This window comes from Oncorhynchus kisutch, linkage group LG2 (assembly GCF_002021735.2).
Source record: "Oncorhynchus kisutch isolate 150728-3 linkage group LG2, Okis_V2, whole genome shotgun sequence".
NCBI classification, from domain to species: Eukaryota; Metazoa; Chordata; class Actinopteri; order Salmoniformes; family Salmonidae; genus Oncorhynchus; species Oncorhynchus kisutch.
Genome location: NC_034175.2, coordinates 13,175,038 through 13,198,282, shown reverse-complemented (window position 1 = coordinate 13,198,282; position 23,245 = coordinate 13,175,038). Strand labels below are relative to the sequence as shown.

The window sequence follows — 23,245 nt, the reverse complement described above, 5'->3', positions numbered from 1 at the left end:
TCTCTATGGAGGAACTTCCTCTAACTACCCGTCCCTTAGTTCTGCAGAGGCCAAGCATGACTCACTCTCTTTCTCCCACACAACTGTAAACGTGGACGATTCCTGCAGGGCCTGGCCATTCATTGTAATATGTAATGTTTACAACCTTACCTACCGATATAGCCTACCAACACAGACAAACGCTAACCCCAATCACAGACAAAACAGACCATTTTCTTCATATTGACCGTTTTATCTATTCATAGCATACATAATGCGTACACATACATATATATCTCTTTTAACATCAAATATACACAACATGAGATAACATACAAATATAGCATCATTGGAACACTATTTGTTGCCAAGGTGAACCAATACCTCATGAACATGTACCAGATATGCTTGGACGTGCAGGTAAATGAACACATTGGTAACATACACAAGTATCTACGAATAGTGCCACTCAAAGATGTAGCTATCAATATGCACAACACAGACGTGGAATGATTGAAAATACATAAACTACCCGAAATAAATATTTAGAGATCTTATTCGTTTCAGCGCAAAGGCCCAATGCAGCCGGTTTATTGCAACATCAAATCCTTTCTGGGTACCAATTAAATACAGCGAGTTTTTTTCAATTAAAATTTTCAAAAAGTTACAAAAAGAATAGCGTTTTAGCAAGAGCAATTTCTCAAGCAAGAATATGACTAGGACTGTTTTGGATTGGGGATGGAAAAACTGAAAACTGGCTGTTATTGGCAGAGAGGTTTGGAACACTTTCATTTTGGTTTATTCATTCATTTGTCACCAGTCACACCAAAACAGGCTAAAATGGCCTTATTCCACAATATTGTTCCAACCTCAGTGTGGAAATATATATAAAACACAGGAAAATCAAACACAGAAAAATCAGTTTTGACTGCACTGGGCCTTTAAATACAGTGTACTTTGATTATGCTGTTTTACAAAAAATATGTAAACAAAACCAACAAAATAAACATCAAGCCATTGTTTGTCCTCAGTTTGTACAGATGGAGGGGGTCACTAAGTGCTTTAAACCACAAGGAATGAGCATGCACATCTGAGGAGAGCAAGGATAAACAGTATCACCCAGACATGAGGAGAGCAAGGATAAACAGCATCACCCAGACATGAGGAGAGCAAGGATAAACAGCATCACCCAGACATGAGGAGAGCAAGGATAAACAGCATCACCCAGACATGAGGAGAGGACGATTAGAGAGGAGATAGCAGGGCAGAGAACGGAGAAAATAGCAAGACTGGGAGAAAGATTTACGGGAAAACACAAGTTAGTGGGTACTCAGCATAAAGACAGAACAGAGGGGTCAGGTATAGTGAAAATCTATTTAAAGTCCAGCAGGTTGCAGTCTATCTTGTAGTAAACATAAGGGTAGTACTCCTGCTGGCTCAGGTTCAGACCAGGGATATCCATGGCAGACTACAAGGGAATAAAGAAACAGAGACCATTAGCTTACATGGTAAATAACATTAACACGACAGGGATAATGTGGTTGTCTAACAGGTCTGCTGAACCAGACCATATCAAATCTCATTTAGCTAATGTGCCAGAATTTCTAATATACAACATGTGTTTGGCATCGCAATGCCCCATTACTACAAAGATAGAACAAGTATTCCTCTGGACACACCGGGTATATATATCAGGTCTAATTACTCACATCGATGACAGCTGCAGCGCTGCTGTCCAGGTGTTTGTATAGGTCATTGAGAACCTCCCTCAGTTTCTTCATGTTCTTCTTGTTGGGCTGGAGCAGCATGGCCTGGAAGTTCACAGGCAGCCCATATCTGTGGGAGCATGGGCAGAGCAGTTAAATCACTAACAGCAGGCACAGCACGCAGTCAGTTAGATATTTTATTTGCATTCAGGTTGACTTCTTGTCACAAGCATCTTGTCACACACTACAAACATCTAACAATTGGACGACTGTTAGTACAGTGTGATCATCATACCTTAAGACAGACTCCACAAAGACCCTCAGAGCCTTGATGTGAATCCATGCGATGAAGGCCTCACTGAAGTTCACTTTCAGCCATCGCACCAGTGGCCCCTGACAGAGGGAAAATAAGGCTTAGAGGCTCCATCCACCCCACTGTCCAATAGTTTCACCCACCCACCCCATCCCAGAATGGTTGCAGGGATGTCCGAACACTTAGTGTACTTACAACGAAACATTTCTTTATAGCGCAACTTTTCAGTCACATCTACCTTGGTCAGGCATCATATTCCCAATCATATGACTTACAAACTGCTTCTTCTTGTCTGTGGAGAGACGTGTCATCTCCTCTTTGTCCGCATTCATCTCCTGCTCGTTGTACTGGAAGTCCCTGACTGTGTACCTGATAGGAACAGCAAGATATTTACATATGGAGAAGAGTGAGTGAGTGTGTGTGTGTGTGTGTGTCTTACTTGTTCTCTCTGGCCTTGTGTCTGAAGTCATCAATGGCCTTCCTGAATAGGGTGACGCTGAACAGACCACTGTCATGGTCCTCAAACAGCAGGCTGTAATAATGGGACAAACAGAACAGTCAGACAGGCATGATGGACTCACAATGAAATCACTTCATGAGCAGAAAATACTAAGATATGGATTGAAGAGACAATGTACAATGTAGTTTAAAAAAATATATAAAAAAAAAATGTTTTAGTCTTTTTTTTTTCTCTCCCCAATTTCGTGGTATTCTTGTCTCATCGCTACAACTCCCGTATGGGCTCGGGAGAGACGAAGGTTGAAAGTCATGCGTCCTCCGATACACAACCCAACCAAGCCGCACTGCTTCTAAACACAGCGCACATCCAACCTGGAAGCCAGCCAGTAGTACTTACCAATGTGTCGGAGGAAACACTGTGCACCTAGCAACCTTGGTTAGCGCGCACTGTGCCCGGCCCGCCACAGGATTCGCTGGTGCGCGATGAGACAAGGATATCCCTACTGGCCAAACCCTCCCTAACCCGGATGACGCTAGGCCAATTGCCCCACGGACCTCCCGGTCGCGGCCGGTTACGACAGAGCCTGGGCGCGAACCCAGAGTCTCTGGTGGCACAGCTGGCGCTGCAGTACAGCGCCCTTAATCACTGCTCCACCCGGGAGGCCCTGAAGTAGCTATTTTAACATGCATTCACCATGGGCTATGAATTTCCAATATACTTACTTAGTGGATCGGGGTACCACCATTTCAGACAACGTTTCATAGGTCTTCTGCCAGTCAGCATAACTCGTCCTAGAAGGATCCACAATTGTTAGACAGCAAACAGGTGTTATAAAAAAAGTTTCAATATGACACTGTTGTAAACTGGGAAACAGTTGTACTTACTTTGGTACAACCACCAGCATAGTGATCAGATACTCAGAGTCAATCACAAAGTCCTCCTTCTTGACAATGTCAGCCAGACTCCTGGTCAGCAGGCTCCCCCTACAGACACAACACGGTATTGCATGATACATTAATGATAATGTAAACAATGTTGAAAGAAACAATTGAACAAAGCAAATATGCATTGGAAGACCTTTCCTCAACTGGTTCAAATATAATTCTCACTGAAGGCATAGATTAGAAGCAGTGGAAAATATAGTCAGGTCTTCAAGCAGAAAAACTTGACTCACGCGTTCTTCCTCTCCAGATTCTGCAGGTTCCCTTTCAGGTTGTTGTAGGCAGAGGCTCTGGCCTTCAGGTCGTTGTCAATCTGGCTTACTTGCTGTAGAGAGGAACAGGTCAAGTACTCAGAATATAACCCACGTAAAAACTGTGCACAGTGTTTAACAACAGATTTACTCAAGAGGTAGTAAAAATACAGTTGATTGATACCATTGAAATATAATTTACTTGTTGATATTTCTATACCTTCATACGCTATCAAAATCATGACTACATGACAGTTATAAAAAAGGGTCTCCGTCTAGCTAATTATCAAGAGAATCAGATGAGGGTAGGAGAAAGACTTGCCTTGGATATGATATCAGAGATGTTCTTCAGTGACTGCTTGATGGGGTACTTGGCCATGTCCCACTGAAACCGTGTGATGTAGGTCACCAAATCCACTAGAGGGAATCAAGGCATTGTTATTGAGGAAAGGACTTGTTAGAATGACGTTTTAACATTATGATGCATGGCTTTATGGGTAATTGCAAGATACTCTAATCAACCATTTCTAAATGTGCTGGTATTTCTTTAGTATTTCGTATTAACAGGTTAAAAGGATAATTCCTTAGTCAATCAATGTGCACAGTAGAGGCAGAAGCACACTTCCTGGACAAATTTGTATGTGATGACAACTAACTAGCTAATCTCCAATGTCCTCCATTGTTTTCATATGAATAACTTGTACGTGATGATAATGATAGAAATAGAATGACTAACTTGAATGGGAATGGCTGTTCTAGTTATTCAATTTCTGCGATCTTAACTACCTCCATTGTTTTCATACCAGTATCTTGTATGTGATAACTACCTGTATTGTTTTCATATGAGTAACTTGTATGTGATGATAAGTACCTCCGTTGGCCAGCAGGTTCTCCTGGACTTTGTCTCGGCTGTCCTCTAACACATCAGCCATGTACTGAGACACCTTCTTCACCACACTGTAAACAGCCAGGAAACATTCACACAGTCAGGCTGCAGTCAGCAAGCCCTCACATCAAAAGGGGATTATAAACCTGGTGGTTCGAGCCCAGAATGCTGATTGGATGACAGCCATCGTATATCAGACCGTATACCACGGGTATGACAAAACAGTTATTTTTACTGCTCTAATTACATTGGTAAACAATTTATAATAGCAATATGGCACCTCGGGGGTTTGTGATATATGGCCAATATACCATGGCTAAGGGCTGTATCCAGGCACTCAGTGTTGTGTCGTGTATAAGAACAGCCTTTAGCTGTGGTATATTGCCTACATACCACACCTCCTCGGTCCTTATTGCTTAAATATACCATGCATTCATATAGCACTCTGCTCAAAACATCAAAGTCTAAGCAGACTGTTCATTGGTCAGGGTATGAGTGTATCTATCTATATATAATCTACAGCACCAGACTAACAACTGTGCACATTATACAGTATACTGATGAAAGACCTTTTAAATGGAAAATGGACCTGTAGGCCTACTAAGGATCATTGGTTATCAACCAATTCTTGATAACCAATTAATCAGTTGGTTAACTGATAATTTACTAATAATTAACAGATCATTTACAATACGTTTCTGTTTTTCACTTTTTCTTTTAGCACTGTAGTTGCCTTCCCTGAACCAAAATGATGCGGATAATACTTGATATGATTACATTCCAACTGATGTGCGATCGGTGAACGATGGAGAAAAACTCAATTCTAAGACTCAGGCTTGTTTGTCTAGACAACTGACACCTAAGAACGCTGTCAGATTAAGAGAATCCCAAATCAGTCTGTAAAGGTGTTACTTCGGCTTTCTCATCTTCAAATTTCCTACAGACGAGTTCCAGAACAAGACTGATATTGCCCTATGAGAGGTAACTGGGTTTCTACTGTTGCCATTCTTTGAGAGTCAGTGTCTACAGAGGAAGCAGGGCTTGCTTAGTATGTGTGAATTTTTGGACGTCAAGGTTTTCCAAGGATTATAAATAACTTCAAACCAACAGTAGCACACAAGTCATGACCAATAAATATAACTGAGTAAAGAGATTCCGGTGTGTCACCAAACTGTAAATTGCTAACTTTAGTCTCTGGGCCTGCTAGCCTCACGTTGGTGTGAAATTCCTTATTGTAGCAAGGTTAGGGCCACGGAGGGATTACAGAATTGACTGGACCCCGAAGACATCACAGGCACTTTAACAAAAATAATATGTCTATCACAACACATTCACAATGGACAAGCTGTATACATAGTAATGAATGTGATATTTCGTACAGTAAATCCTGAAGTGATACTTCATGTTCAAAGGGGAAATTGCAGTGTAGTAAAAAACCTACCCTTCAATAAAGGAGTCCAGTTTGGCCAGGTCATCTGACAGCCCAACTAACACATCTAGCGTCCCCACCTGTTAATGCAAAAAGGAAAAAAAGGCCAAACGTGTCAAAGCTTTGATTCAAACAGTATTTCCCCTTCCATCATATACCCAGGGTGAGCCCATTTTATAGATGGGGTGAGCCCATTTTATAGATGGGGTGAGCCCATTTTATAGATGGGGTGAGCCCATTTTATAGATGGGGTGAGCCCATTTTATAGATGGGGTGAGCCCATTTTATAGATGGGGTGAGTGCATTGGTTTTATTTGGCTTGATACCAGAGGCCTAAATGTTGCTTTGAGGGCCTTTGATCAAAACTAGGGCAAAGACTGGATGAGAGTCCTGAGGTCAGGGGTCTGGTTGTGCTGCCTGCCTGCCTGTGTTGTTTTCTCAGTGACATCTGAGAGTCAGTCACCCAGCAGTGATATTCAGGAGCCTGTGTGCTTTGGATGGCGGTACTTTTGTCGGGACCCCTTCATGTATTGCAAAATGTTCCGTAGCGTGCCGTGTACCCCAAGTGGCAAAGGGGTCAGCAGGGTCACAAAGGATAACCATCCTATAGGGACTCTGGGTACTTTCCCTGGAATATAATGCCCATTGAATCATTTTGGATGGATGGCACTTCTGGAGTAATGAAAGGAGAAGGCTTTGACCCATAACATTATTAATAGATCACTTATTGGGAGAAGTGAGTGGACAATACTTATTTCTCTATCGTTGCTTTTGAAGTAATATGGGGAATATGATTTCATTTGCGAGTAAACTATGGCAATGTTTCGTGGAAGCCTTGTTCCACATAGGAATGTAGAGGGGCTAGTAAGTATAATGAACAAAAATATTAACACAACATGCAACAATTTCAAAGATTTTACTGAGTTACAGTTCATATTAGAAAATCAGTCGAATTAAATAAATAAATTAGGCCCTAATCTATGGATTTCACATGACAGGGCAAGGGTGCAGCCATGGGTTCCTGGCGGGCTGCCCCCAGGTGGTAAGGGTAGGTCCTCAACACAGGGGCCCCTCAGGGGTGTGTTCTCAGTCCCCTCCTGTACTCCCTGTTCACTCATGACTGCACAGCCAGGCATGACTCCAACACCATCATTAAGTTTGCTGATGACAACAGTGGTAGGCCTGATCACCGACAACAATGAGACAGCCTATTGGGAGGAGGTCATAGACCTGACCGTGTGGTGCAAGGACAAAAACCTCTCCCTCAACGTGATCAAGACAAAGGAGATGATTTTGGACTACAGGAAAAAAAAAAGACCAAGCACGTCCCCATTCTCAACGATGGGGCTGTACTGGAGCAGGTTGAGAGCTTCAAGTTCCTTGGCGTCCACATCACCAACAAACTAACATGGTCCAAGCATACCAAGACAGTCGTGAAGAGGGCACAACAAAACCTATTCCCCCTCAGGAGACTGAAAAGATTGGGCATGGATCCTCAGATCCTCAAAAGGTTCTACAACTGCACCATCGAGAGCATCCTGACTGGTTCCATCACTGCCTGGTATGGCAACTGCTCGGCCTTCGACCGCAAGGAACTACAGAGGGTAGTGCGAACGGCCCAGTACATCACCGGGGCCAACCTTCCTGCCATCCAGGCGGTGTCAGAGGAAGGCCCAAAAAATTGTCAAAGACTCCAGCCACACTAGTTATAGACTGTTCTGTCTGCTACCGCACGACAAGCGGTACCAGTACACCAAGTCTAGGTCCGGGAGACTTCTAAACAGCTTCTACCCCCAAGCCATAAGACTCCTGAACAGTTAATCAAATGGCCACTCATACTATTTGCATTGCCCCCCCTCCTCCTTCTATGCTGCTGCTACTCTCTGTTATTATTTATGTATAGTCACTTTAATAGCTCTACCTACATATTACCTCGACACTGGTGCCCCCGCACATTGACTCTGTACCGGTACCCCCTGTATATAGCCCCGCTATTGTTATTTACTGCTGCTCTTTAATTATTTGTTATTCTTATCTCTTACTTAAAAATGATATACCACACCTGTCAGGTGGATGGATTATCTATGCCAGGTCGCAGTTGTAAATGAGAACTTGTTCCCAACTAGCCTACCTGGTTAAATAAAAGTGAAATAAAAAAAAAATCTTGGCAAAGGAGAAATTTTCACTAACAGGGATTTGAGAAATAAGGTTTTTTGCATATGGAACATTTCTGGGATCTTTTATTTCAGCTCATGAAACATGGAACCAACACTTTACATGTTGCATTCATATTCTTTTTCAGTATAAGTTAGTTGGGCGATATGGCCAGTTTCATTCAATAATTTTCACATTTTTGATGGCATGTCGGTTTTTGAGTAGTGCATGACCGTAGGATGGCAAGTGAATTCTAAGTGTTATTATTGGGCTTTCTCCATTGTGATTATTTTATAGTCAACCAAACTCTGAGAAAACTAGTAACTTGTTATTTATTTAGCACTGTCAACATATTGTTATAGATGGTACTGTAAAAATCTATACCGGTATGTGGCTCTGTGCCGGTATTCAAAATATATTGCTCAGCCCTACAAGTTAGTATGGTAATGTAGTAGCTACTATCTATGGCTACTACTGCAGGCTAACCTTGAGGTCTGGGATGTTGAACTTGTTGTTGGTGGACAGGTTGTTGTTGCGCGTGGTGGCCACCATCATCTGGTCCCATGTCTGCTGGCAGGTCTTCTCTCCAGGAGCTGAGATCAACCAGAACTCTGTCATGGTTACAGCTATACACTGATGACTACAGGCTCAAAATGAAACGCACAGAGATGAGTGCTGTAAGACAAGAAAACATTTACTTGTTCAACAGGACTTAATTTGTAGTACGGTATTATCAATCGCAACGTTATTCTCTAATTCATGTTGGTACATCAGTTGATAAATGATAGCAAACATTGACTGCTATTTAATCAATATGTCTTCCCAAACCGGTCTTATCTACGTGCTGCTGATATATCTGGTTAGCTAGCATGCAAGAGAAAGGATATTTGTCTTCTATTGCTTTACATCAAAAGTTGCTAACGTTAGCTAAACCTCACTAACGTTACTGCAAGTGACATTCTCAGTTGATTGAAACATGACCCATAGCTAGCTAGCTGGTATCACATGATATCGAGGAGATTTACAGTAAAAAATAAATAAAAAAATACGGTTTTCCCATTTCTTACCTGAGATCTAATGACAAAACTATTCGAACAGTAATCAATTCCTATGGTTTAATATTCATAATTGCCAATCAAATCCTAATCCTAGAGGTCTTTCCAGCAGCATCACATTCAAGTCAGCTGATCAGATGAGGAACAGAGGGGCCTCTCGTGGGGGAGGGGAACTTTTTGGCGTCACGTCGTTGGACAGACGACCTCAGCTGGTTTGGAGGAGGTACTACAGCATGGACATTTCAAAACAGAGTAGAATATTTTTTTTTACACAATTACTTTTAAAAAGTATCAGGGTTGGGGTCAGTTAATCCATTTCAATTTAGGAGTGCTATTTATTTACAATGAATCATTTTAACCATTGAGTTGGAATTGCATGATTCCCTCAAGAATGTACTGTACTTCTTGTGGGGCTGCAGGCTGGAGAGGGAGAGAGAGGGAAGGTTAGAGAGGGAGAGGGAAGGGGAGAGGGGACACAGACAATCTCAAATGTCCAGTCAGCTGTAATTTGGGGTGTAGACGTTCTCAATTTGGACAGGAGTCCAGCCTTTTCCTGACTCTGGGTGTCTCCCTGCTCAGAATTCAAGGAAAACCGTACAAAGGGATATGTTTATAGTTCAGTAGGTCTGGGGTGCATTGTTTGGGATACAATGCCTGGTCTGGCTGGAGCCAGCCGACCAGCCAACCCCTCAGATCAAACGACAGGCCAGGGACCAGGGTGGGCTGCCCACTGTTGGCCACAGGCCAGTCTACAGGGACATGTCTGGGCACGTGCACTGTAATCACTGTCTCATTTGGTCTACAGACACACAGACTGGGTCTGGGTCATTGAGTGGGGATGATGATGTGAGGAGAGGTATTAAGTGTTTCCTCAACAAAAACTGCCTCTAATACAAGTCAGTCATACAGTGTGAGATTTCTGAAAAACCTATGGATGAAGGTCATTGCTGTAACTTTGTGTATTTCAAAGATGGATGTCAACCTTCTCTAACATTCCCATCTCAGTTACATGGTTTAATACATCCAAAGCATTACACAAAAATAGAGCACCAGGTTTGTTGTTGAGTCCTACCAACAGAAACATGTGTCACATGCTCCCTCTAGTTCTAATGCTTTGTATACCGTGCTTCACTTTACATATCACATGTTCATTTGAGTGACCATGACACTGACAATACATCTTACCTCAAAAACATGACATGATTAAACTGTAAATTACAACAAAATATACAACTACACATTCCTTCTACTGTGTACAAGCTTTCAAGATCCATATAGTGTCCTCAGTATCGTTCACTGTATTCAGGTTAGTTCTATTTCCCCAGCTAGTTATTCTGAGCCTTCTGAGGGACATTACAGTAAATCTAATCTAGTATGTCTGAATTATTATGGACTGCCTAGGGCAGAAAGGGGGAGGAACGTTTTAAGAGGGAAATTGTGTGAGATAAGCATTATTTAGTATTATTGTTTCAGTGGCAGATTGGATCTATTTGTCAACCTCTCTGATACTAGTGTTACAAAGCCAACATGTCCAAGGCTCGAGTCCAGAATCAGACTCATTGACTTCAGGAAAATGTTAGAGACTTGAGAAGAGAGGGATACCAGAGTGCTTTTACAGGTTCCTTTTCAAGGTGTCTATTCAGAGTTCAGAGTAACCTGTAAAACACGTTTTATATGTAGAATGAAATAGAATAGAATATTGGTATTTTATAGTAAATTAGCGGAATGCAGTAACTTTTATTTACTGTGGTCAAATTCTCTGACTGGATTTACACAGTTTGTATTTGACCCTGCTCAAAATTCAGCTTAGAGAAAAGGTCTGTGTAGAGGTAGTTTTACTTATCACCATTCTTTGGCAAATGCGTAAGGCTGAAACACCATGGTGTAACTCACAGCATTAGAAACAAGTACTAGATCAAGAATTGAGTTTTCCACCACGTTCACTAGTCTTGTGACATTGTGCTTTGTTTTAGTGTAACATAACACTATCTAAGAACTGTGAGGAATACTTAAATTTGTCCTCAAATGTAACTATTATATTTTTGTTGGAGGTGTAGTGATTTGTAAAGGAAAATAGGATGGATACTAATTACACAAATAGGTTTCCCTTTTATAGGAACAATAACAATAGCATACATTGCTTATTGATTATTTTAAGTTCCACCATGATTTATTATCACAATCCATAGAGTCCTCTGATAAAAGAACATGGAGCTTTCATTGTGTGTAAAATATGTGGTGTTTGCTCATGCAACAGTAATTGTGTTCATATCATCTGGCTGTTGGTCATACTAAATAACTCTGTGTGTATAATGTAGGCTTCAGTGGGGTGATATTTTGATGTAATCTGGCCCCGGTTTGCAGATGAGAATTCCAGTTGCACAATGCACGCCACCGGAGTGTTTTCACTCACTGTGGGTGAGTAAGTGTCCCAGGCTATTATGATCACAACAATGAAATTAAACATTATGTTTTTCTGGAAGCCACTTTAGATGCTATGTGTGATTATGATTAGACTCAATGCATACCCTAATCTACAGTCTTGGAGAACAGACACAAAGCTCGGAACAGATTCTTTTGTGTTGTGGTCCATAGGATAAACTTTCACTTTCAAGGCTTGACAATTGGCCAAGAAACTTGTGTTTGAGCAAAACAAACAGAACCATTGTGTATTTTTCCCTTACCAATACCCATAGCTCATCTGACATTATGAGTTCACACTCCTCTAACCACCGTCTATCTAAGATAAACAGGCCACATGTGTGGGTTTGGACTTTGCACATAAGCTATGTACCGGTGGCTATTCATAGGAGCTAAGTGCATATCCTAAGCTTACCCCATCCATCATTATATAATAAGGAATTTAAATCATATTTGGTCCTTTGCAGGCTAAATGCAAAGTGATCAGGGCCAATTGAGGATCATATGGGACCAATAATATTAGTATCATAATTGTTCTTAGCTATAAAAAAAAATGATGTACATTATTACAGTTTGAATTGCAATTTAATGTTTGAATTGTAATGCATAAACAGGCACAGTTATCCATATATTTAATTTCAACATTCATTGCCCCCCCCCAGTATCCTGTTTTTATATTTTCTAAACATAATATTAAAAAACAGTTCCCAGAGTATACAATTTCATAAAGTGCTATTTGCATTCTCACATGCATTTAGGCTATCAACTGATAAACACCACTTGTGAAACCCGGTATATGTGGTATGCTGGTGGTGTGTCTAAGCCTTAGGAGCCATGACTAACGTCTAAAGGTGATCATAGCCCATACCACAATGTAAACGCATTCAATCTCTGTAGCAGAGAGCAGCATAGGTTTGTGGCTGCAGGAGACACAAGTTTTAGGATAGTCTGGCTGGCTGTTCAGACAGACCCCTGAGGACTACACTAACTAATTACTCTAGTAATCCATTGTTTGTAAAAATAAAAATAAAAATAAAAAACATCACAACAAAATGTAATATTACCTACTTAACCAAGTTATCATTGATACAATAGTCTACGGGGAATAAAAATAAACCTGTCAAAATAAATCAATATGCAGGTACCCAGTACCCCTGTCTGAAATTAAATTCATTGCGTTTTTCCAATTTGGAATAGACCTCCTTCTACACCAATAGGCAAGAATGGTGGCGTGTAAATTCATCTGTGGGAAATATACCCCTTTGCGTCTTCAGAGGGAAGCAAAACTTCACAAACTCTCCGCAGACAAGGCAACGTGAACGTCGAGGAAGTCAAGAGGCAACGTGAACGTCGTGGAAATCAAGAGGCTGAGGTTGTTTAAAAAAAAACACACATGCAACCTAATTTCACGCTGTTGAACTTGAAGCATGTGTTTCCAGAATACAAGATAGGAGTACCAGTGACAATTTGTGGACAACATTTTACAGTTATCGCGGTGCCATGGGAAAAAGCATGAAGACGTAACCAAGGTAACAATACTATCTGACCGTAGTAGTATTTTCTGGCAATAGTTGAATATAATATAATATAATTTAAAGAGGCAATCTGCATTTCGAACAATAACAATCCACCTACCCCTGCCACTGTTTTGGTAAATAGCTGAGGAATGGACTGAATAAATTAAATTCATAGACAGAACTATGGATGAAATGGTCTGACCATATAAAAAATTACGTTTGAGGCTATACAGTGTTTGTTTACAGTTACATTGTTTACAAAAAATGTGGTCGACAAGCCTATATTTTGGTTTATGATAGGATACATGAGGCATTTATGAGTTATTTTCAATAATCGATGGGTAGAGATCGTATATTTTAAAAGGTTTTTTGAATTTTTTAAAATAAATAATATGAAATTGATTAAACATAATTCTCAGCATATCAATAGCATAGGTATAATTGTAAATAATATGATCACAACAATATCACACATGAGGAAAAGACAGTAATGCTTAGAATTAAAATACAAGCCAGACAACCTATCAGTCGCATTTGCTTTGACAGCTCGAAAACCCCGCCTATCTGACGTTATTCCCTTTCTTTCCAAAGATATTTATAAGTAAACCAAGATAAACCACGGCCTATCGTTTCCACTAGGAACAAATTAGCCATAGTGGGCAGAACAAGCAAGGAGGTGGGCAGAGCCAAGCACGAGCTAGCGAGATCCTATTTGCCTGTTCTATCCTACATCTGCATATTTCCGTTAGGGAACGCCTACTGTGTGAAATGCGTGAATGGAATAACTCAACTCGCATTTGCGCTCCTTATAAATAACGCGATGTTTAAAATTTTTTACAAAGGGCAAAGTCTACAAAACTTAGTCCACTCCGTTCAAAACAGATTTTAGTTTAGTGAAAAGAAAAATGTATTGGGATCAAATGTTAATCGGTTAGAAACTTTGCAGAATTTCGGCCAAAATCCATTTCCTTCCATCTTCTCCCACTGCTCGCCACTGGGCTTCCTCTCACTACCAAATTTGGTAGTGAGTGGAAATGCCAAGCGAATGCTTCACATTTATACATCCGGTGAAATATCTGTCTCATTGTTCTATCTGTGTTTCTTCCTCTCTGTAGACTTCTGCAGTTTTGCTCGCTGCGTAGCTACGAAAGGGTTCGATTTAGCTTCAAATCTCGATCTGCACCTCCGCTTTGATGGCATTTTTTCTTTGCTTTAGTGCCCCCGCCACTCTTTGAAAATTCCACCTAAAAGGAAAAAACGATCTACCCCAAATATTGGGTTTTATTCTCACGTAAGTACCTACTAGCTAGCTAGCTTGGTAAGTGGTTAACGTTAACTATTTAAGGAGGGAAAGTAGCTAGAGTTAGCCGCAGCTAGCTACGTTAGCTAGTTAGGCAATGAACGAACTAGCTAACGACTAACTGTCATTATTGTCGTCATTCATCAAAGTTATTTAGCTAGCTATTTTAGTTTATTATATATTATCAAAGCTAGCTAGCCAACTGTGATAAGATAATTAATGTTAGTTAGGATTAGTTAAACGTTATCAGTGTTTCTAGCACTCGGAGTCTTATTTACAGGCATTTATCACACGTTAGCTAATATTCGCCTGCTGAGTTGGCATGTAATGTAAGTTAGCTGGCTAGCTAGCTATGGACGGTTTGTTTTGAAATTTCAGCGTTGTTATTTTGGAAACACAACAGTGGTACAATCAATAGCTATTTAGTTGAGGTTAGAACTTAGTTAACAACATTTAACATATTCGACAACATAAGGTACAACGTGGCATTCATTCAAAATGGAGAAATAATGATTTGAGATGACAATCATAGCAACCTAAAGAGAATTTCACACCTGTTATAGCTGTGAACCATCAGTCCCTAACGATCAAATAACCTATGTCTTGCTTTCCCATTGAATATTTAATTTGATCTCATCTAATCCTCAGAGCCAGCTTTGCCTCTCTTTCCTCTTGACTCAACTGTATCTTGTCTTCTGTACAGGTGTACAATTACTACCCAGACGGCTTAGGGGCGGCTCTCTGCCGAGAGCCGTTCGACTTCAACGCCGAGCCACCTTGGGATCCTAGCTGATAGTGGGGGAGCTCCATCTCCTAACTCGTCCATGTGAGTAGACATCAGGTCGCATAGGAGGAGTAATGTTCTCGGTTCAGTTCAGCCTCTTAGATCATAATAAATATAAAATACTATGGACAGGTTGTCCATGTCCTTGTGGTGACTGTTGTAATAACAATAGCATAGTGTTGGGCTACTTTTATCTGATGCTCTCTGTCCCTGTTTTTACTGGTGACTGGTTAGATCCAGTAACAGAGAGGGGCCACTCAGCTATGAGTCATAGTTGTAACACGATGTTTCCTGTCTTCACCTTTAACCTAAATATGATGATTTCTTTGTGTATGTCATGTTGTAAGTATACTGTTAGATTTGTGATATGCTTTTATTTCCTTCCAGATCTTTGCCCCAGTGAAGTTGGTTGTCTGTAGAGTTAAACATTTTTCAAAGTTGCACAAATGTTTTTTTCCAACAACCAAAAAGAGACCATAATTTGTGACCTTTGCTCTTTTGTCTTAATTGTAGTGGGTTGTTTTCAGTGTATTCACAGACTGCTGAGATGTTGTTTTAGTCATACCACGGCTGGCCTGTTTCTTAGAGCTGTTCCAGCTTGCTATCATGAAGCTGTCTCTGTGTTTTTGAATTGCCAGTACGAGGCTCCCAGCCACAGAACAGAGACAGGGAGACACACAGCACCCTTATGATCACAATAGTCCAACCTGGCTGTGCGACACTGCACCCCTCTGATTACAGACAGTGTTCTGGTCCAGTCCAACCAACCAGACATTGTGTCACCGCACACACACAGTGCACATCTGGGCCAGACCCAGGCCCACAATGCTCTACTGACTGACGTGTTATGTAACATTATTGAATGCAGAGATCTGACATCCCATGCCGCTGGTATTGTACCCAGATAATGCCATCAAAAGAAACCTTTATGGGTCACTGCCAGTGGGATTAATCCTAATTGTCGGGAGTAATTGATGGTAAGGTAAACAAACTCCATGCCCCAGAGATCTTGTTTTCACAGTGGCTGTCCAGACACCCAGGGCTTCCCATACACAGCCCCATAATGTGATTTCCACCAAGACCTCTGATTGGCTGACCTCACAAATATCTTGGTTCACAGCCGGAAAACATCCTAAAGGCTTTACTGGTCAAACTAAGTGTAACATTTAGAGAAAAGTAGACCAACTGCTTTGGCATTTTTCTGTCAAATAATTACCTATTTCTTTCCCCCCCCATTTTTGTAATGATTAGATGGATCTAATTTTCCCCATCCACTTCAATAGTTAGGGCTATATTTCACGCTGCCTCTCTTCCTGTGTTTTCCAGTTTGCTGTATACTATCTAAGGGCTCAGAGAGCGACCACTTCACCCAGGGGCTCAGAGAGCGACCACTTCACCCAGGGGCTCAGAGAGCGACCACTTCACCCAGGGGCTCAGAGAGCGACCACTTCACCCAGGGGCTCAGAGAGCGACCACTTCACCCAGGGGCTCAGAGAGCGACCACTTCACCCAGGGGCTCAGAGAGCGACCACTTCACCCAGGGGCTCAGAGAGCGACCACTTCACCCAGGGGCTCAGAGAGCGACCACTTCACCCAGGGGCTCAGAGAGCGACCACTTCACCCAGGGGCTCAGAGAGCGACCACTTCACCCAGGGGCTCAGAGAGCGACCACTTCACCCAGGGGCTCAGAGAGCGACCACTTCACCCAGGGGCTCAGAGAGCGACCACTTCACCCAGGGGCTCAGAGAGCGACCACTTCACCCAGGGGCTCAGAGAGCGACCACTTCACCCAGGCATAATTCTTTATGACTGGCAGATTAGCAGACAACAGTTGAGATGAAGGGACTAGCTGATGAACCAAACTACTCCATCGCCCTGCTGGAGGGAGCCACGGCCCTCAGCGACATGGTTGAGAATCACATTTATGAACAAACACTGGTAAGTACTGTAAAGAGACATTCTCTGTACATTAATATACTTGCTACTTTATAGCGTATTGAAGTTGTGCCCATGGAAATGCGATTAGTTGTTTGCCTAATCCAGAAATAGATTGATACATTCTAGCAATCAGCACATAAATAAATTGATTGAGGATGTGACAAATAACAATGCTGCTTTGTAAAACTGTGCCAGTCTCCTCTCACTTGGTTGAAGTGACAGGTTAATGAGTCATTGACCACGCTCTATATGCTTTCAGTTCACACCAGTGGAAAAATGAGGTTGTGGATTTCTCTTATATAATTGTATGGTGTTGGTTGATAGACAGTAAGAATAATCAGTCATTGTGTACTTGACAGATACAGGTGAATGACATAATAGCATGCCAGACAGCCAGTAAACCTGTCGTGTCATGTTTTTCCTCCCTCAGGCTGAGAAGAATGCGTTCTTCGTGGCAGACTTGGGGGTCCTTATGAGGCAACATGTTCGCTGGCGAACCCACATGCCCCAGATGCGTCCCTTCTACGTTGTCCAAGCCAACAGCAGCCTGGCTGTCATTGAGATCCTAGCTGCTCTCGGCACTGGCTTCATCTGCACCAACAAGGTGCCTGCAGCGCTCTCTCCCGCTACTACTGTCATAACACTGCAATAGCATAACAGACAACCTGTCCAGATTAAATTGCATTTTAGTGTAGATTAATTTACGGGTCCTTTTCCACAGCTTTAGGGTGTGTTTTTCAGTTAAATGCATTTTGCAGCTTCTCACAGTGCTGTTTAGGATTTGTTAGGCCAATTACTGCTTTATAACTGCTTCATAATTCGACTGGCCTCTACTCACAGAAAATAGGAAGGAGCGCCATCTATTGGAGAAATGTCTCACCACAGATCATGGCTCCTTCACTACTTAGAGCTGTAATATCAACATTGATGTTTTTGTGTCTTTTCAGTATGAGTTGGAGCTTGTGCAGGGCTATGGCGTTCCCTCTGAAGACATTATCTACAGCGGTGTGTGTAAGCAGATCTCCCAGATCAAGTACGCAGCTAAGAACGGCATCGACTTCCTGGTGTGTGACAACGAGGCCGAGCTACGCAAGATCGCTCGCTGCCATCCCCGTGCCAAGTAGGTGTCCATGTAACTGTTATTAAACCCTTATTTTAAAAGTCTGTATTTCATACTCTACAATACAACTACAATGGCTATAGATATGAAATCCCTAAAAATGATAATCTCCCTCGTGTCTGCTCAGACTGCTGCTGGAGGTGTCCACAGAGGCTTCCGGTGAGGAGATGGGCATGGCGTTTGGCTCCAAGCTGAAGGACTGCAGGCACCTGCTGGAGAGCGCCAAGGAACTGGGCCTGCAGGTGGTGGGGGTCAGGTAAGTCCTTCTGCAACGCCACCCTTCCTCTCTAGTCAGAGTTCATTATTATATTCTAGATTTTTCTCTTTTGTCTTTTAATTATGTGCTAATAAATTAAACTGTATGTGTGCAGCAGAATGGTGTGCCTGTGTCCAATACTATTTTTCACCCTGAGGAGAAAATAGTTTACTGTATCATTGGGGATTGACCATTGGACAATTAAGCAGTATTTTTTTTGTTTGCCTGAATAATGTAGTCACTTGCCCGAAAATGTGAAAATAGTTGTTTACACCCAAATTGCTGTAACTTGTCGGTCACTTAACAATAGGGAGGAAGTCGAAAAATCAGTTTTACGGGCCTGCTACATTGGACGTATAACTTCCGCAGAGTGTGAGACACTCATATTAATTGCAACAAAACCCTGGGTGTAAGCGTGCCGGCTCCCCAAGAGGTTTGCGCTGCTTGAGCTGAACTAAGTTCTGGTTCTATTTTCAAGATTTCAACATGCAGCTCGCAGCCGAGATCAATAGGACATAGTAGCTAGTGCGCTGCGCTCTGACCACACGTTAAGCTTCCAGTTAAGCAGGCTACTGAAATTCATTTTATTTTTATTTTTATCGCCTGCCTAATGATGCTGCCCGGCTGCCATAAATTGACCGTTTTTCACTTAAACAATGGAGATGAACCAGACAGATCAGTTTTAGGTTAGGCCTACTGGAATTTTTTTTCAGTTTTGTTGTTTCACTTCATTATTCCATTTTGATATTACTTTGGGTGACCTCAGAGCAGGCTCGACTTGCCCGTCTGCTCAGTTTCCGTTCCTCAGTCAATCACCTGATTATATGGTATTCCCATGACGTCATCGTTATCCCCATGATGCAGGTTCCACATTCCCAGCTCCTGTGACGACCCTCAGGCCTACAGCCATGCAGTGTCTGACGCTCGCTGTGTCTTTGACATGGGGGTGAGTTAGCTAGTGCTTATGTTATGGGACATTGAATGTGCATAATATGTGAAGGAGACAGCCTGAAATATGAACCACCCTCCTATTATATTTTGTTTAAGTTTACAAGTATTTTTCTTTAATGTTGTTTTCAGGAGGATATTGGCTTCAGTATGACAATCCTGGATATTGGAGGTGGATTCAACGGCTCAGAGACTCAGCTGAAACAGGTCATTATTGTATAATAGTTAGCTCGTTACATAGTACTGATTTAGATGGATTACTTCAGCTGAATTAATATGTGACTCAGTCAGTCAATGGTCACAAACAACTTCACCTTCTTTCTGACGTCAGGCCTGTACTAGTAATGTATTTTTCAAAGGAAAGCCTTCACACAGCTTACCTTTGAATTTGAACAAACACACTATAGAATGTCTGTTAGGCTGAAGGTGCTGACTGTTTTTTCCTCTGGTAACAGATTAACAGTGCAGTCAGGCCGTTGTTGGACCTGTACTTCCCTGCATCGTCTGGCGTCTCCATCATGGCAGAGCCTGGCAGTTACTACGTGTCCTCCTCCTTCACCCTGGCTGTCAACATCATCGCTAAGGAAGTAGGCGCCCGGGATCTTTATGGCAATCACGGTCAGGGGCAGTACCTTCTCAATACCTAGCATATGAAGTCAAATGCACTTCCATGGTGTGGTGGGCTGGTCAAAATCAGTGCTATAGTAAACGTGGTTCAGCAGACCTAGATGCTCCAGTAGACCAGCACATACCTTTTCTACTATTTTTGTCTCATGACTCTTGACTGCCATACCTCTTTACAGATGAACCATCTCCCAACGATGAGCCAGAGTTCCTGTACTACATGAATGATGGGGTGTATGGCTCGTTCACTAGCAAGCTAGCAGACAATGTGATTCCAGCCCCGGCTCTGCCCAAGGTGAGTTTTGGCTTCAGGGCTTAGTAAACTAAATCTAAATAAGCAAAATTACTAATGAAATGGCAAATATTCAGCATTTTCATTTTTCATCACTAAGAAAAGTTCAGTTCAATTCAATTTCCTGTCTCAAGCACCCTGGAGTGAATATTAGGCTACATCCCAAATGGAAACCATATTCCCTATTTACTCATAACCATGGCCCACAAGTCTCTCTAAATGACTCTCTCTGTGTCCCTGGATGTCCCAGAGCGGTGTGTCTGAGGAACCAGTGTTTGCCAGCAGTCTGTGGGGTCCGTCGGGTGATGAGCTGGACCAGGTGGTGGATCAGTGTCTGCTGCCAGAGCTCAGTGTGGGAGACTGGCTGATCTTCAACAACGCTGGGGCCTATAGCCTGGGCCCTCCGTCTACTTTCACAGATTCACCCAGACCCCCCGTCTACTACACCATCTCTACTGGAGACTGGTAAGAGACAGACGAATGTCAGGGTCAGGCTGGCACTGTCACTGTTTGAAATGGGGAGCTGTTGAGGATTTGATTTGATTTATTGTTTGAGGTGAGTTTCCCTCATTTAATGTATATAAAGTTAAATTACATCAAAAAGTTAAATTACATCAGTTTACTGAGTTCTATTTTAACAGTTGTGCTGCCATTGACTTAGTTTGTTCTATATTGTTTTCGTAGTCATTGAAGTGAAGATTTGTTATTTTCAACAAGTTTTGTTGTTGACAGGCTTGAGATGCAGGATGCTGGTATCACCCAGGACATCAGCATGAAGAACTTCTCTCTGGTCCCCTACTTCCTCCACTCCAGCCAATCAGATGAAGCCCTGTCGGTCCCAGCTTAGGCTAGCTGAACCAATCCCATGTCTCTGCTGTGCTGATCTCACCTGGTCAACATTCCAATGGGAAGAAAAGACTGAATGGTGCTTGCTGGCTAAAAGCTTTTTATTATTCATTTCATAAGGAATTGAGCTTTTTTTTGGGGGGGGAACAAACCCTATACAGTATGTTGTTGGCTCTCTTAAGGAATAGCACAGATGTTCCTTCCTTTTCCACATGCAATAAAATGGATGAGTCTGTAGGGATGGAACTCCCACCTGTGTGGGTATCCTATGTGGTTACAGTTTACATGCAGTAAATGGAATTTAAAAGTTATACATGAAACATGTATTATATTGCCTATATGTCTCCTTTTGCCAGTCTTGTAAATTCAATTGTTTACCTACTCAAAGTGGAGCAGTTGCTTATTTTAACAAAACCTGATGTTTTAAAGCCATTTTTGGATGCTTCGCTAAAACATATTTATGTTTATTTATGGTTTTGTTTGTTTTTATTTTTTGTGCTATGAATATCTGATCCCATGGCATTTATGATCAGTCAGTATTTAAAAGGGGGCATACAGTAGCCAATGATGCATCCCAAATGGCACTCTATTCCCTATTTACTGCACTACTTTTGAACAGGGCCCATAGTGCACTACTTTTGACCAGATCCCTATCTAGGGAATAGTGTCATTTGGGATGCATATAACAGTACAGTTCCTCAGATAAAGGGGAACTCTATTTGACTTGAGCAATATGACTACAGAATATCATTCACCAAACATCTCGTTGATAGGGAGCTTGTGCTCACACTCTAAATATAGACCGTCTTGAGACTATTATCATAATGCAACATTGATGTTTCATTTGTTTTTTAAAAATCCTTCTTACAAGTCTCGGTGGAAAGAATTGTCTGTGAATTGGTCTCCAGTTTTGCCTAAAGTAAATTAATATAAAAGCTCTGAATCATAATGTGTATATGTTGTTCTTGCTAGTAAAACATACATTTTCACCCACTGCTTATTAACCGCACTGTTATACTGGTAACATTTTTTTATTTATTAAATTTGACCTTTATTTAACTAGGCAAGTCAGTTAAGAACAAATTCTTATTTTCAATGACGGCCTAGGAACAGTGGGTTAACTCCCTGTTCAGGGGCAGAACGACAGATTTGTACCTTGTCAGCTCAGGGGTTTGAACTTGCAACCTTCCGGTTACTAGTCCAACGCTCTAACCACTAGGCTACCCTGCCACCCCCATGAGCCACTATACCCAAACATACTCGGGGGACAGTTTATTAGGTATACCTAATACTGGGTCAGACCCCCTTTGCCTCTAGAACAGCCTGAATTCTTTGGGGCATGGAAACATTGATCAATTGATATCAAAATAAAATGATTTTGGTCACATGCATATTTAGCAGATGTTATTGCGGGTGTAGTGAAATGCTTGTGTTCCTAGCTCTAACAGTGTGGTAGTATCTAACAATACACAAATGTAAAAGAATGGCATGAAGAAATATATAAATATTGGATTGAGTTATGTCGGAGAGGCATTGACTAAAATACAGAATAGAATACAGTATATACATATGAGATGAGTAAAGCCGTATGTAAACATTATTAAAGTGGCCAGTGATTCTAAGTCTATGTACATAGGGCAGCAGCCTCTAAGGTGCAGGGTTGCATAACCGGGTGGAAGCTGGTTAGTGATGGCTATTTAACAGTCTGATGGCCTTGAGATAGCTGTTTTTCAGGCTCTTGGTCCCAGCTTATATGCACCTGTACTGACTTCGCCTTCATGATGATGGCGGGGTGAACAGGCAGTGACTCGGGTGGTTGTTGTCATTGATGATCTTTCTGGCCTTCCAGGTCGTCAAAAAAGTGATGAGTACACCAAGGAACTTGGAGTTTTCCACCTTCTCCACTGCAGTCTCATCAATGTGGATAGGGGCGTGCTCCCTCTGCTGTTTCCTGAAGTCCACGATCAGCTCCTTGGCTTTGTTGATGTTGAGTGAGAGGTTATTTTCCTGGCACCACTCTCCCAG

The 23,245-nt window shown here is 41.8% G+C and overlaps 2 protein-coding genes across 3 annotated transcripts; one reads left to right on the top strand and one right to left on the bottom strand.

Moving 5' to 3' along the window:
* Nucleotides 1-211: 211 nt before the first annotated feature.
* Nucleotides 212-9,330, bottom strand: LOC109901070 (V-type proton ATPase subunit C 1-A). Its single transcript, XM_031787948.1, has 13 exons — nt 9,187-9,330; nt 8,606-8,794; nt 5,978-6,045; nt 4,522-4,607; nt 3,973-4,067; nt 3,633-3,724; nt 3,343-3,441; nt 3,181-3,249; nt 2,438-2,530; nt 2,274-2,367; nt 1,981-2,078; nt 1,689-1,815; nt 212-1,447 (listed from the first exon to the last, which is right to left on the bottom strand). The coding sequence occupies exons 2-13, from the start codon at nt 8,735-8,737 to the stop codon at nt 1,352-1,354; spliced, it is 1,149 nt and encodes a 382-aa protein (XP_031643808.1). The 5' UTR covers nt 8,738-8,794; nt 9,187-9,330; the 3' UTR covers nt 212-1,351.
* A 3,604-nt stretch (nt 9,331-12,934) lies between these two features.
* LOC109907526 (antizyme inhibitor 1-like) lies at nt 12,935-22,169 on the top strand. 2 transcript variants are annotated; one of them, XM_031787942.1, is made up of 12 exons: nt 12,935-13,124; nt 15,116-15,238; nt 16,523-17,134; nt 17,565-17,738; nt 18,082-18,254; nt 18,382-18,510; nt 19,375-19,456; nt 19,591-19,665; nt 19,914-20,076; nt 20,262-20,377; nt 20,625-20,839; nt 21,107-22,169. In XM_031787942.1, the coding sequence occupies exons 3-12, from the start codon at nt 17,033-17,035 to the stop codon at nt 21,219-21,221; spliced, it is 1,344 nt and encodes a 447-aa protein (XP_031643802.1). In that variant the 5' UTR covers nt 12,935-13,124; nt 15,116-15,238; nt 16,523-17,032; the 3' UTR covers nt 21,222-22,169. The 2 variants fall into 2 exon arrangements, with proteins under 2 accessions (XP_031643802.1, XP_031643796.1); XM_031787936.1 differs by lacking the exon at nt 12,935-13,124 and adding an exon at nt 14,170-14,403.
* The last annotated feature ends 1,076 nt before the right edge of the window (nt 22,170-23,245 follow it).